This window comes from Mercenaria mercenaria, chromosome 1 (genome assembly GCF_021730395.1).
Source record: "Mercenaria mercenaria strain notata chromosome 1, MADL_Memer_1, whole genome shotgun sequence".
Lineage (NCBI taxonomy): Eukaryota > Metazoa > Mollusca > Bivalvia > Venerida > Veneridae > Mercenaria > Mercenaria mercenaria.
Genome location: NC_069361.1, coordinates 33,624,715 through 33,639,236, shown reverse-complemented (window position 1 = coordinate 33,639,236; position 14,522 = coordinate 33,624,715). Strand labels below are relative to the sequence as shown.

Below are 14,522 nucleotides of genomic sequence, written 5' to 3'. Positions count from 1 at the left end.
TAGTTTAGGAGAAAAGTTGACCTAACATCAAACTTAACAAGAAATCTGATAATTCAAGTACAAAAGGGGCCATAAATCTTGCCAAAAAGCAAGATGGAGTTATTGTTTCTTGCTATACAGGTCAGCTTATGATGTGAAAAGTATTCCAGTTTCAAAGCAATAGCTTTGATAGTTTTAGGAGAAAAGCTAACTAAACATAAAACTTAACAGCAACGCGACGCAGATGCCGACGCTGACGCCGACAACGCTCAGTGATGCAATAACTCATCATTTTTTTCAAAAATCAGATGACTAAAAAACGAGGAAAAGACAATGAAGTGAACAAAGTACAATGTACAAATGTACATTAAATTGTTATTTCAGACAAGAAATTTTATATACCTCAACCTTTAATATATAGCTACTTGTGTACCAGGTTCAATAAGCATCTAAACTCACGTAAAGGAATGATCTAACCAGGAAAATCTAACGAGGAAAATCTCGATAAAAACAAAGGTTAACAGTCATACAACACACTTTTCAGTTGTAACATAAAATAACTGTATACTTCAATCTCTCTCTCTAAATAGATACAAATATTGAACAAACAGTTATATTTCATTTTACAAACTAAAGATAAATACAGCTAGAATAATATATAGAAGATATTTGTTTCTTAAAGTGCAATATCCAAATATCTTTCACTGAGAGAACACCAGATGCAATATTTTCTTGACTGGCATAGTCACATGAGAAAATGTAAGATATGCTGTCCACAAGTGAAAAATACTTTGATCTTACATGCAAAAAAAACAAATTTTCTTTTTATTATATGATTACCAAAGTTTTCCATTTTCTTACCATGAAAAATATATTTGAGATTTTTCACTATAAAAATACCATATATTTCACTTTAGAATTGCAATAATTAATGGAACAAGAGCGCCGCCAAGCGGGGCAATATACGCTCGAAGGATTACATCATAGGATGGGAGCAAAATTTTAAGAACTTGACTGTTGTAGCCCAAAGGACTGGAACAACAAAAGGAAAACTTCAAAAAACAAATCCACAAAAAAATATTCAAGGCCTACAAAAAATCCTTATCAGGTACAGGTATGTAAAAATAGACCTAAAAATTGGAAGTACCATCCATGTTGTACCACAGAAAAGTGGTCTCGGTTTTTCCCTACGGCCAATAATAAAAAAGTTTCAAAATAAGCTATTTATAGTAACATAAAAGGGAAGTAATTAAAAAAAAAAAATTGTAAGTACAAAAAAGAGATCTGCCAAATAAAAACAAGAGCACTGCAATGCAGAGCAATATACACAAAGCAAAGTCATATATGACCTTTGACCCTTAAGTGTGACCTTGACCTTGAAGCGAGTCATCCGGAACATGCACTCCACACATCGTCTCAGTGTGGTGAACATTTCTGCCAAGTTTCTTTGAAATCCTTCCAGCAGTTCAAGAGTTACAGAGCTGACACAAAACAAACTGATATGACTTTTGACCCCTAAGTGTGACCTTGACCTTGAAGCGAGACATCCGGAACATGCGCTCTGCACGTCGTCTTGGTGTGGTGAACATTTGTGTCAAGTTTCTTTGAAATTCTTCAAGGGGATCAAGAGTTACAGAGCTGACACGAAACAAACCGATATGACCTTTGACTCCTAAGTGTGACCTTGACCTTGAAGCGAGTCATCCGGAACATGCGCTCTGCACGTCGTCTTGGTGTGGTGAACATTTGTGTCAAGTTTCTTTGAAATCCTTCAAGGGGTTCAAGAGTTACAGAGCGGACACGAAACAAACTGATATGACCTTTGACTCCTAAGTTTGACCTTGACCTTGAAGCGAGACATCCAAAACATGCGCTCTGCACGTCGTCTCAGTGTGGTGAACATTTGTGTCAAGTTTCCTTGAAATCCTTCAAGGGGTTCAAGAGTTACAGAGCGGACACGAAATTGCTAACGGACAGACACAAAATTGCTAACGGACAGACGGACACCAGCGTCATAACATAATACGTCCCTTCAGGCGTATAAAAACACTTTATAAAGTAAGAACATAATGAAACCAGCTATTTCTCAAGAAAATCTCATTATAACTAAAACACAACATCTGTCTGAGCTTCAATAAATCTTAACAAGGACAATAGACAAAAGCTTGCAAAATTTTGCAAAAGAAAGTCCCTTAATTAATATATGACAATCTTTCATACAAAACCTAGATATTTCTGAAAACTAACACATTATTACATGCAACTTACATGTAAGTCTTTCTTATTGCGAAAACTATAGAGCCATAGACAAGTCAACACAAGAAATTCAAAAATATCTGAAAACCTAAATGTACGGTCAATTTTGATTCCAAGAAAGGACTATACCATATAATGCATTCTAGTAAACAATATAACTGGGGCCAAATGTTGGACAACATCGAAACATCTGTATTTATTTTCAGAAATTTTCAGTTCATAACAATATCTAAATTGCAAGTGCCTTAGGAAGCTGCTTTTCTCAATAATCAGATAGAAACAATACCAATATGCAATCTTACAAAATGATGTGTTGTTAATATTAGGCTGCTTTATTAAAAATTAAAGCATATTTGTGCATAAGATAATTGAGCCGCGCCATGGGAAAACCAACATAGTGGCTTTGCGACCAGCATGGATCCAGACCAGCCTGCGCATCCGCGCAGTCTGGTCAGGATCCATGCTGTTCGCTTACAGTTTCGCCAATTCCAATAGGCTTTGAAAGCGTGGATGTGCAGGCTGGTCTGGATCCATGCTGGTCGCAAACCCACTATGTTGGTTTTCTCATGGCACAGCTCATATGTGTCTTATCTGAGACCTAAGTCTAGTTTCAAAACAACTGACATTTTAAGGCAAATGTTTGGCTTCCATTCTTTACTTTTTAAAAGAGGTCTTATTTTATTAAGCAGTTTTCAGGTATCTTTTCTTTTCAAAAATGATGCAACAAAAAAGAAAAAGGGTTAAACCTGTACTATTTAGTAATTCATAAGCACTAATCAGGTACCTATTGTACAAAATATCTATACAAAAGAGAAAAAAGTCTGTAAAATTGGATATATTTCATAAAGGACTAAAATAAAACAAGAGCACTGCAATGTGGAGCAATATACACCCAAGCAATATACATCCAAAGGTATGACCTTTGACCCGTAAGTGTGACCTTGACCTTGAAGTGAACCATCCGAAACATGCACTCTGCGCGTCGTCTCAATATGATGACGTGTGCCAAGTTTGTTTAAAATCCTTCAAGCAGTTCAAGAGTTACAGAGCAGACATGAGACAAAGTCATATGACCTTTGACCCCTAAGTGTGACCTTGACCTTGAAGCGAACCATCCAATACATGCGCTGTGCATGTCACCTCGATGTGGTGAACATTTGTGTCAAGTTTCTTCGAAATCCTTCAATGGGTTCAAGAGTTAGAGAGTGGACATGAAATTGCTAATGGACGGACAGACAGACGGACACCAGCGTCATAATATAATACATCCCTTTGGTGTATAATAACATTTAAGCACTTCTTGTTTCTAAGAGATACAATTTAGAATTTTACTGGAATGCTACATATATTCCTACGACTAACTAAAAATGTAGAATTAAGTTTCCTGTTACAATACACTTGGAATTAAAAGAACAACTTATGCATTATAGCTGCTCCTCAAAACAAATATATAATATATACATGTATCATTAACATCAATTTAAGTAAAAAAAACAACACTTTTGTAAAATTATGAATTTTGTTTCTAATTTTCCATGACCAGGAAAAGTAATTTTGATACAGTGAATCCACATTAAAAGGTCCTGTTGTTAAAGTTGTAATTAATTTCTCCTCTACCTTGCATTACATGAGAATATGATGCAAACTTGCTGGTGCTGTAAGTCCACCAAAGTTTCCAGGCTTGTTTATAAAGCACATTACCAAACAGTCATACACAAAGCACACACAAAAACAAACTGGGATAAATTTCTGTAACAATGATATGTTGTGTAAATTCCATTCACTTTTGTACACTACTTTTACCCTCGAATCGCTTCTTCTCCATTTTCATGTACATGTCATTTGTTAACTCCCCTGTCAGAAGTTGCTGGAGGAAAGGTTTGTCCGAGTTCATAATACACCGACTTTGGCCTCCACTACACCCCATCGCTCGAGAAGTCAATTTATTTCTTAAATGGCGTTCCAACTCAGACATGCAATGTTCTGAAGTTTGAGTTTGTGAGTGGCAGGTATTCTGCCCTCCATTAATTCTATCACACATGCCACGATTTTCTGGCGTTTTATGAAACCTTGGTCTATTTTGGCCATTTAACCTGTTCACTGATTGGTGGTACACATGATCGTGCCCAGAGTTTCCTGAGCGGTAATTACCAAGTGACATGCTACTTCCATTTAATCCAGAATTTAAATTCTGTTGTGGATTGGAGTTACATTTCGTACTGGTTCCCAAGGAGTAACATGCTGTCTTACACTGAGAGAATGGAATATTGCTACCTGTTTGGGAACCAGCCAAAGAGCTGAAACCTACACTTTCAGAGCCTGTACTAACATTTGCACTCTGACTTTCAAGAGAACTCACAAAATCCTTCGTAAAATCACTTTCTGAAGTGTCCATGAAAGAATCATTTTGCAAACCACCTTCACCTTGTAAATCTGCTATCAGAGCTTGAGCCTGTGCATCGGTAAAATCATTTACAAGATACTGAAGCGCATACTCGGGAATTTCATCAAAATCCAATGCTTCACTATTGTCCATGTTGTCTACTGGGCCATTTTCGCATTCAGAGAATGATCCAGAAACACTAGCTCTATAATTATTGTTATTTCTGCAAGTCTGATTTTGGATTTGAGCACTCTTATTCACTTGTTTTGCTACAGGGTTGTTAACTCCTTTCGCAAAAGCCGAAGCCTTTTCATCTTTTTTATTACACATTTGAATAAATCCACCAGGAGGCTGACTGGGAATAGCCTCTTTAGGCATAGTAAGGAAACTACGTAACAAAGGCTTATCAGTTCTTTTTTCAGACAGCTTCCTCTGTGGAAATGGCAAAGTGTTATTTGTAGCTTTAGTTTCTGGTTTCAAATACTCGTACGAATTTGCCGCAGGATTCTTTACACTTGTAGATACCGTTGGTGGAGATTTACTTGTTAAACTTTCAATAGAGGAATAAACAAGAGCCATATTTACATCTAAATTGTCTGACGTGGGCTGATTTATTAGAGACCGAAGAATTTCATCAAGCGCAGGGTTTGAGAACTCCGTACTTGTATCGGCAAGTACGTCCATAGGATGTTCACCCTGTATGTAGTCACAATTATTTTGAGTCATTGTCGCTGCCGGACTGTATCCTACTCCCAGTGAGCAATTCTGCCCTTGAATCAGACTTCTAGGATTATTTAAGTCGGGTGCATATCCACGATCGTTACCATTATCGTAACTACATACTGGTGACACCATTTGCGGGCTAAAATAGCTTCCATTGTATGGACTGCTCGCACTTTCGTAACCTGCATCTTCACTGTGGCTACTGGAACAACTGGGGCCCATATTCTGGGGGTCAACCATTCCACCATTACACTGGTCATTGGCATGTGGCAAGCAGAGTGAGCTTGGATATGCACCCGTTGACCCTTCTGGACTGCAGGCTTGCACATAATCTGGTACTTGAGGATCTGAAAAATATTCATAAAATTGTACTTTTACAAGATATATGGATATCTGGTTATCACTTTGTTCTAAAAAAAACGAAAATGAAGGAAAATCTGATATTTGCTAAAAGATTTAAACAGATTTACAATAATTAAAGCTTGAAAAACAGAAAGAATCTTAAAAATCTGAAACAAACTGTGCATTGCATTCTACACCTACAAAAGAAAATAAAACTAAGTTCTAAATAAAGAAGACAACTTACTGACAAATTGTCAGAATTTTAGACTTTTAGCTAATTGACCTTCTGGTTACATATATCTGGCAAAAGACTACACTTTCTGCTTACCTGCATCTGACAAATGGCAGGCAATTTACCAACAAAATGACAGACTTTTTGAGAAGACATTTTGAAACAACAAACAACAACTGATAGATACTCTACACTTTCTGCTTACCTGCATCTGACAAATGGCCCAGGACTAATTTACCAAACAAATGAACTACTTTTTGAGCATGACTGAATTTTTACAACAAAAACAGACTTTAAAATCTGATAGATACTCTACACTTTCTGCTTACCGCATCTGACAAATGGCAGGCACTTTACTGACAAAATGACAGACTTTTTGAGAAGACATTTTTAAACAACAAACAAGAACTGATAGATACTCTACCCTTTCTGCTTACCTGCATCTGATAAATGGCAGGCAATTTACTGACCAACAAAATGACAGATTTTTGAGAAGACATTTTGAAACAACAAACAACAACTGATAGATACTCTACACTTTCTGCTTACCTGCATCTGACAAATGGCAGGTAATTTACTGACAAAATGACAGACTTTCTGAGAAGACATTTTGAAACAACAAACAACAACTGATAGATACTCTACACTTTCTGCTTACCTGCATCTAACAAATGGCAGGCAATTTACTGACAAAATGACAGACTTTTTGAGAAGACATTTTTAAACAACAAACAACAACTGATAGATACTCTACACTTTCTGCTTACCTGCATCTGACAAATGGCAGGCAATTTACTGACAAAATGACAGACTTTTTGAGAAGACATTTTTAAACAACAAACAACAACTGATAGATACTCTACACTTTCTGCTTACCTGCATCTGACAAATGGCAAGCAATTTACCAACAAAATGACAGACTTTTTGAGAAGACATTTTGAAACAACAAACAACAACTGATAGATACTCTACACTTTCTGCTTACCTGCATCTGACAAATGGCAGGCAATTTACCAACAAAATGACAGGCTTTTTGAGAAGACATTTTTAAACAACAAACAACAACTGATAGATACACTACACTTTCTGCTTACCTTCATCTGACAAATGGCAGGCAATTTACCAACAAAATGATAGACTTTTTGAGAAGACATTTTGAAACAACAAACAACAACTGATAGATACTCTACACTTTCTGCTTATCTGCATCTGACAAATGGCAGGCAATTTACCAACAAAATGAGAGACTTTTTGAGAAGACATTTTGAAACAACAAACAACAACTGATTAATACTCTACACTTTCTGCTTATCTGCATCTGACAAATGGCAGGCAATTCACCAACAAAATGACAGACATTTTGAGAAGACATTTTGAAACAACAAACATCTGGTAGATACTCTACACTTCTTGCTTTAATTCCCATTGGCATGCATGCCATCAACTGGCACAATGGTGTGTGAACTGTGCTACATAAAACACATGCACATAAACAAAACATTTTATTTCATTTGTTTTTTTTTTGAAAATCTTCCCAATGATTAAGAAGATATGGGGCACGCACAAATCTAAGCTGTATGACTTTTAACCGCTGAGTGGGACCTTGACCTTGGACCTAGTGATCTGGGTTTTGCAATCTGCACATCATCTTGATGAGGTTAACAACTGATGTGTTTGGTCGTACAAGAATCAGACCTTGTTACCCTTCATCCTCTATTGACCTTGACTTTAGAGCTAGTGGTCTACATATCATCTCATCATTGGGGACATTTGTGCCAAGTAATATTAAAAAAATCCCTTGATGAATGACAGAGTTAAGGACCAGACAAGAAACGGACCCAGTTCATGCCATGTTAACATTTGACAGCCAACTGTGACCTTAACCTTTGAGCCAAGGGTCTGAAAGTTGTGCATGACACAATGTCTTATTATAGGGTACATTTGTGCCCTTTATGGATGTCAGAGTTATGAACCGGACAGGGAAAAAGCCCTGTTGACCTTTGATCTCCAATTACGACCTTGACTTTTGAGCTAGGGGTCCCGATTTTGCACATGTCGTCTCAACATGGGGAAAATTTGTGCCAAGTAACATTAAAATCCCTAGATGAATGACTGAGTTACGGACCGGACATGAAATTGCGGACAGACAGATGGACGGATCGAAAAAGAGCATTATTATAGTCCCCGAGACTGGTTTTCTAATAATGCCACCTGCTGACTAACATTTATTATCAGTTAAGACAAACAAATTAAAAGGCATCCATGCTGAGTCATATTCTCTGTATGGGGCTATATGTGAGGGGAAAAAATGCCAACAAGACCTGTCTTGCTGTGGCAGTCTTTGACAGATCAGATAAGAACACTGAACTCCTGCTGTAGTATTATATAATTAAATTTTCTTTTAGACCAGAGAATACATGGTTTGCACGAAAATTACAAGCTCTGACTGCAATTAAAACTGGATTTTGCACAATGGTATTGTTACAATAATTGTACATCTTATGAGTCATTTACATCTCTGAATGTGATTCTGTCTCAAGAATTTACCTCTTAGCTGTAAAAATAAGTACTTTGCATGCTTTTAACTAACAAGACTGTTAGAAAAATGCCATTAAAATGCTGCTCTGCAAATCATCTAAACAATATAGCTTGATTTCAAAAACATCTAGATTCATTTTCAATGGAAACATTCGCAGGATATTTTAACCTGTCAATAAATAAGCCGCACCATGAGAAAACCAACAGTGCGTTTGTGACCAGCTGGATCCAGTCAGCCTGCGATCAGGCAGTTCTTTCAGAATGCTTTGCCTTTAAAATACTGCAATTAGAGAAACCATTAGATGGCAGTGGTCTGGATCCATGCTGGTGCAAATGCACTATGTTGGTTTTCTCATGGCACGGCTCAAATACCAAAACAAAAATTGATCCATTTTTGCAGGTTTTACATTATTTGTCAAAAAATAAAAAAGAATGCCATGACACACAGTGTTTATTTATCTATATCTGCTGTAAATGTATAAAATCTGTTTTCATAATTATATGACTCATATTAGCTCTATCCAACTATCATTTTAAAAAAAAATGCAAAACCTTGGGTCTTGGGTGTTAGTAAAGAATAAAGAAATGTCAAAGTGGAATAAGTTGTTGTTGCCACAGGACCCACAAATTCAAATGGAGCTTAAACATGCCATCATGTTCCCCATATACCCTCAATCAGTACAAGCCACTGTCTTAAATTTACATTGTAATAATTGTAAATGTCATACTTGTGAAACTTATTATACTTAAAAATAAGTGGGTCTGATTAATTTTAAACATTCAATGCTGTTGTATGCCAGTAGCATAAAAGAAGAATTAACTGCCTTGGCAAAAATGAAGGTAACATGTATCAGAAACATGATGGATTTAAAAGTAAACAAGGACTAGAACAAGAGCTGTCTGATGACAGCGCGCTCGACTATTCGAAGAATTGATTGAAGAATGGGGTCAAAATATTTCCACGGATATTCAGACAAAAGAAATAAATAGATTAGACAAACAATATTCCTGTATTTCTTTGATTTTGATAAGTCTTGCACTAAATGGCAATATATGAGCCAATTTCAAAGTCCAAAAAGGGCCATAATTCAGCCAAAATAGTTATGTACTCTTGCCTACAGATGGAAATCATAATGATAAACAAGTGTTCAAAGTTTAAAAGCCATATGTCAAATAGTTTTGACAAAACATGGACTTGTATGAAAACAGAACCAATTTCAAAGTCCAAAAAGGGCCATAATTCAGCCAAAATAGATGACAGAGTTATGTTCTCTTTCCTACAGATAGAGACTATTATACTAAACAAGTGATAAAAGTTTAAAAGCCATATGTCAAACACTTTACAAAAAATATGAACTGGTACGAAAACTTAACCAAGATTTCTAAGTCAAAAGGGGCCATAATTCAGCCAAAATCTTTGATGGAGTTATGTACTCTTGCCTATAACTGGACATGGTGATTGTAAACAGGTGTTGAAAGTTTCAAAGTTTATCTCAAAAGACCTTGTCAAAATATGGACTGGTACGAAATATTAACCCAGATTTCTAAGTCAAAAAGGGCCTTAATTCAGCCAAACTCCTTGATGGAGTTATGTGCTCTTGCGTATAACTGGACATGGTGATGGTAAACAAGTGTTGAAAGTTTCAAAGCTTTATCTCAAAAGACTTTGTCTAAATATGAACTGGTACGAAAAACTTAATCAAGATTTCTAAGTCGAAAGGGGCCATAATTCAGCCAAAATCCCTGATGGAGTTACGTACTCTTGCCTATAACTGGCCATGGTGATGGTAAACAAGTGTTGAAAGTTTCAAAGCTTTATCTTAAAAGACTTTGTCTAAATATGAACTGGTACGAAAAACTTAACCAAGATTTCTAAGTCGAAAGGGGCCATAATTCAGCCAAAATCCCTGATGGAGTTATGTACTCTTGCCTATAACTGGCCATGGTGATGGTAAACAAGTGTTGAAAGTTTCAAAGCTTTATCTTAAAAGACTTTGTCAAAATATGAACTGGTACGAAAAACAAAACCATGTTTTCAAAGTCAAAAGGGGCCATTTTTTAGCCAAAATTCCTTATGAGTTATTGCCTTTTCCCTAAAACGGGCCCTAATGATGGTAAAAAAAAGTGTTGAAAGTTTAAAAAGTTTATCTCAAAGACTTTGTAAAATTTTGGATGGTACAAAAAAATTAACCAGGTGTGACCCGACGCCGCGCCGTGTGAGTGGGATAGCTCTACTTATTCTTCGAATAGTCGAGCTAAAAATCATTTTCTATTTTGAAATTATACTTGCAAAGAAAGGGTTTACTGAGTTTATACAAAAAAAAAATGCAAAATAGTCTTGTTTTTTTTTCTTTTTTTCAAAACCCTTAGCCCCAGAAAAAAATTTCCAAAGGCTAATGCTTTAGTAATGAGATTTTTTTCGACAGATGAACAAAAAAATAAAAGGGCAAGTATTATCTCCTTACAGTCCTCTATCACCATCCAAGTTCTTTAAAAATAATCCTAAATTTTAAAGTTTTCCCCTGGAAAAAAGTGGATGGAAAAAAGGCCCCCCACGTCAAAACAGTAGGTAAAAGAAAAATTAATGATAAAACTTGCAACAAATAGTGTAACAGTGAAAAATTTTAAACACATGATTTATTATAAATGCAAAAAGCGTAAAAAATTAAAAAATTTAAAAAAGGCCTTCCCACACATCATTAAAATTCCATATTTATAGACGAATTATTTATACATTTTCCCCTTTTATCCAAAGAAAGTACCCAAAAAATTTTTAATAATCCATTTTTTTGTTTGACATTTTTCGTTTAAAAAAAAAAACTCTTTCCGTGAATAAAACTTAAAAATATATATATTTTTTTTTTAAAATTCACTAAAAAAAAAATCTTAAACGGTAAATCAAAAAATAAAAAAAATAAAAAATACAAAAAACAAATTTAAAAAATACTAAACATCTGTGCATAAAATAACCCTTTCCCATAATTATACCCATAAATTTAGTTGAAAATGTTGGTGCCACTTTAAATTTTTCCCCTTCCCATGTTCGAACTCGTATAATAATCATCAGTTTACATGTCCATTTTTTTTCAAAAATTTGGTTCCATGCAGAGTGAAGTTATTTAAACAGTGTCATACTTTTTGTTATAGGATAGTAGAACGATTTTAAAATCAATTAAACTTAGCGTTAGTTTGCGGAGAATTTTTTAACAGGAAAAAAGTACAAACCAAAGTATCTAATTTGAAAAGGAAAAGAAAATGAAAATTATCAAAAAAAACACGCAATTTTCATACTAAATGTAAAAATAAAAAAATGTAAAACTTGTTGTTAAATTAGAATTTCAAAATTTTTTGTTTGAATTAGGGTAGCCAGGTAGGTAAAAGGGTGTATTTTATTGTTTTGCTATTGAGCTACCTTAACAGAAATTTTGTAAGATACCTTTGGTGAGTCCGGGTTTAAATGCGGTCGGGCTAAAAATATTTTTTGTTGGTGTTTCGGATCCCAATGAAAACTGACCTTTAGACAGCCCGGGAAGTCCTGTCCTGGCACTGGAGGACAAAATGTAAAATAAAAAGAGTATATGTAGCCAGGTAGACTAAAAGGATACTTTTGAGCTGGAAATTTTGTGATTTGTATTCCCTCCCCTAGTGTTTGGGTCTTGGGTTCAAGCCCTAATCACAGCTGAAAAATTGCCAGCCTGATATATTTCATTAACAAGAGGGTCATGATGGTCCTAGATCGCTCAACTGAGTTTCACAGCTTGCTTGAATAGTTTTCAGCAAGCCTGCACCAAAGGATATGAATTTACAGTCACCTAAAGAGACCAAATTTTAAGGTGGTGCAGCCAATTTTGAAAAAAAAGCCCAGTAAGTGAATGGCTTTTGGACTTTCTTAAAGGTAAGTATGTTGGGTTTTCCAAGATTTTTTTGCAGACCAAGGTACTGTTATAATATATAACAGTCATATACTACAACATGTCTGAATATTGAAGGTGGTCATATTTGTGATTTAAACAAAATAGCAAAATTTTTTAATTTTTAGACTGGAAGCATACAGTTGGGTGAAATTTTCCAAATTTTGGGCCTACAGCAATTTTATGAAAACTAACCCAGTCATTGTGGTTTGGGGTTTTAAACCGGATGTGACCAAAAGAACAGATTTTAAAAATTTCCAAGCAAATCGACTTACAAATGGACGTTAAGATTCCTAGCTATTGCCTAAAATAATGGTCAATTTTACTATTACTTCAACTGCCATGTCAGCAATGGGTGGAGGTAGGATTTCTGACTGTAGCCTAAAATTATAGTCAAAGTCATATCTACATGTCAGTGGGGGTTAAGTTCCAGGCAATGGCCTAAAATAATGGTCAAATTTATAATCATTTAACCATGTCAGCATTCTGGCTTGGTGTTAGATTCCTAGCTATGACTAAAATGTGTAAAATTTTGATTACTACGCCATGTCAGCATGCATAAACAAGAGCTGTCTCCATAGGATGACATATGCCCCCGATGGAAACTTTGAATGAGTGTTATGGCCGATTTGGTTGAGGACCTTTGACTACGGAGCTGGTCTTGGGCCCCGACACGTCGTCTTACTGTGGTCACATTCATGCCAAGTTATTTGAAAATCCATCCATGGTTGAAAAAGTATGGATCGACATGCCATCAATGCACTTTTCTTTTAAATCTAAGTGTGACCTTGGACCTTTGAGCAAACGGGACCTGGTCTTGCGCGCGAACGTTTTTACTGTGGTACACAATTAGCCAAGTTATTGAAAATCTATCCATCGAGGGACAAAGATATGGACCGAAACGCCCCATCAATGCACTACCTTTAATGTCTAAGTGTGACCTTAAACCTTTGAGCACGGACCTGGGTCTTGTGCGGACACGTCTCTTACTGTGGTAACATTCCCACCCAAGTTTTTTGAAAAATCCATCATCGATGACAAAGTTTATGGCCGACACGCCCATCAATGCATATCCTTTAATATTCCAAGTGTGACCTTGCCCTTTTTTGAGTACGGACCTGGGTTTGGCAAAACCTCGTCTTACTGTGGTACACATTCATGCCAAGTTATTTTGAAATCCATCCATCGATGACAAAGATATGGACCGGACACGAAAATTTGCGGACAGACGACAGACCGACTGACAGACAGAGTTCAAAAACTATATGCTCCCTTTGGGGGCCATAAAAAACATGTTGCAGAAGTTTGTTTGTTTTTTTTTTGGGTTTTTTAACCCCATTTTTCAACATTTATTTCCAGTTATGTAATGGCGACCAGTTTAACCTAACCAGTTTTTTCCTGGATCGTACCAGTACAAACCTGTTCTCTGCAAGTAAATGCAAAAACTTTCTCCACTTGAATCAGGCGTGGAGACAAATGATTTGAGAAACAATGTTTTTATCAATCTATGGAGAACAAAACTCCCGGGGCTCAAAACTGCAATCCATAAATCTGCACTCTTCCCTAAAAATGAGTAAGCAGGCCAGCTTGTCTGCAGAAGAGCTGGGACTGGGGCACTGGCCTTAGATAATTATTATTGTTTAATCCATTTATGCAAATGGCAAAACAATGTCAATATGATCCTTCGCTATTGCTTATATACTGTCCATGGTTTCATTTTTATAAGCATGTAAGTATTAAGGGTTTAAGTTTAGCACCTTTACCACAGTTTATTTCAGTTTTTAAACTACTTGTACAAAATCCAACCTGATGTGCCACACTAGATCAAGCGTAACACACGATATCCAACCTACTCAATAATTTAATACTGTTTTGAGGCTGACCCCTCTCAAGCTGACATCCAAGGTGAGATGGGCTATACACAATTTTTGTTTTGATCCTCTTTGCAAAACAGAGATCTACCATTGAGCCAGTAATGTGGTTGTAGTGACAAAAGTAATGACCAATTTCTACAAAATTTTACTGCTTCTTACCTATAATTGTATTGCTACCATCCTCGTCCATTGCACTAGTTGACGGTATTGTGGCTAAGTGTGGCACATCTGCCAAAGCTGGTTGTGATCTTCCTGTTTAACATTGCGTCTGACACTGACCTACG

At 36.1% G+C, this 14,522-nt stretch overlaps 1 protein-coding gene across 1 annotated transcript; it reads right to left on the bottom strand.

The window, feature by feature from the left end:
* Positions 1-296: 296 nt before the first annotated feature.
* On the bottom strand, positions 297-14,482 carry LOC128557128 (myb-like protein A). Its single transcript, XM_053543917.1, has 2 exons — positions 14,398-14,482; positions 297-5,688 (listed from the first exon to the last, which is right to left on the bottom strand). The coding sequence occupies exons 1-2, from the start codon at positions 14,426-14,428 to the stop codon at positions 4,016-4,018; spliced, it is 1,704 nt and encodes a 567-aa protein (XP_053399892.1). The 5' UTR covers positions 14,429-14,482; the 3' UTR covers positions 297-4,015.
* Positions 14,483-14,522: the final 40 nt, after the last annotated feature.

Bases quoted from the DNA above. Each gene is read 5' to 3' on its own strand.
- LOC128557128 (XM_053543917.1), bottom strand. From the start codon at position 14,428: ATGGACGAGGATGGTAGCAATACAATTATAG. The intron at 5,689-14,397 runs GTAAGAAGCAGT...AATATTTTTCAG, and splicing joins TGGTAGCAATACAATTATAG to ATCCTCAAGTACCAGATTAT.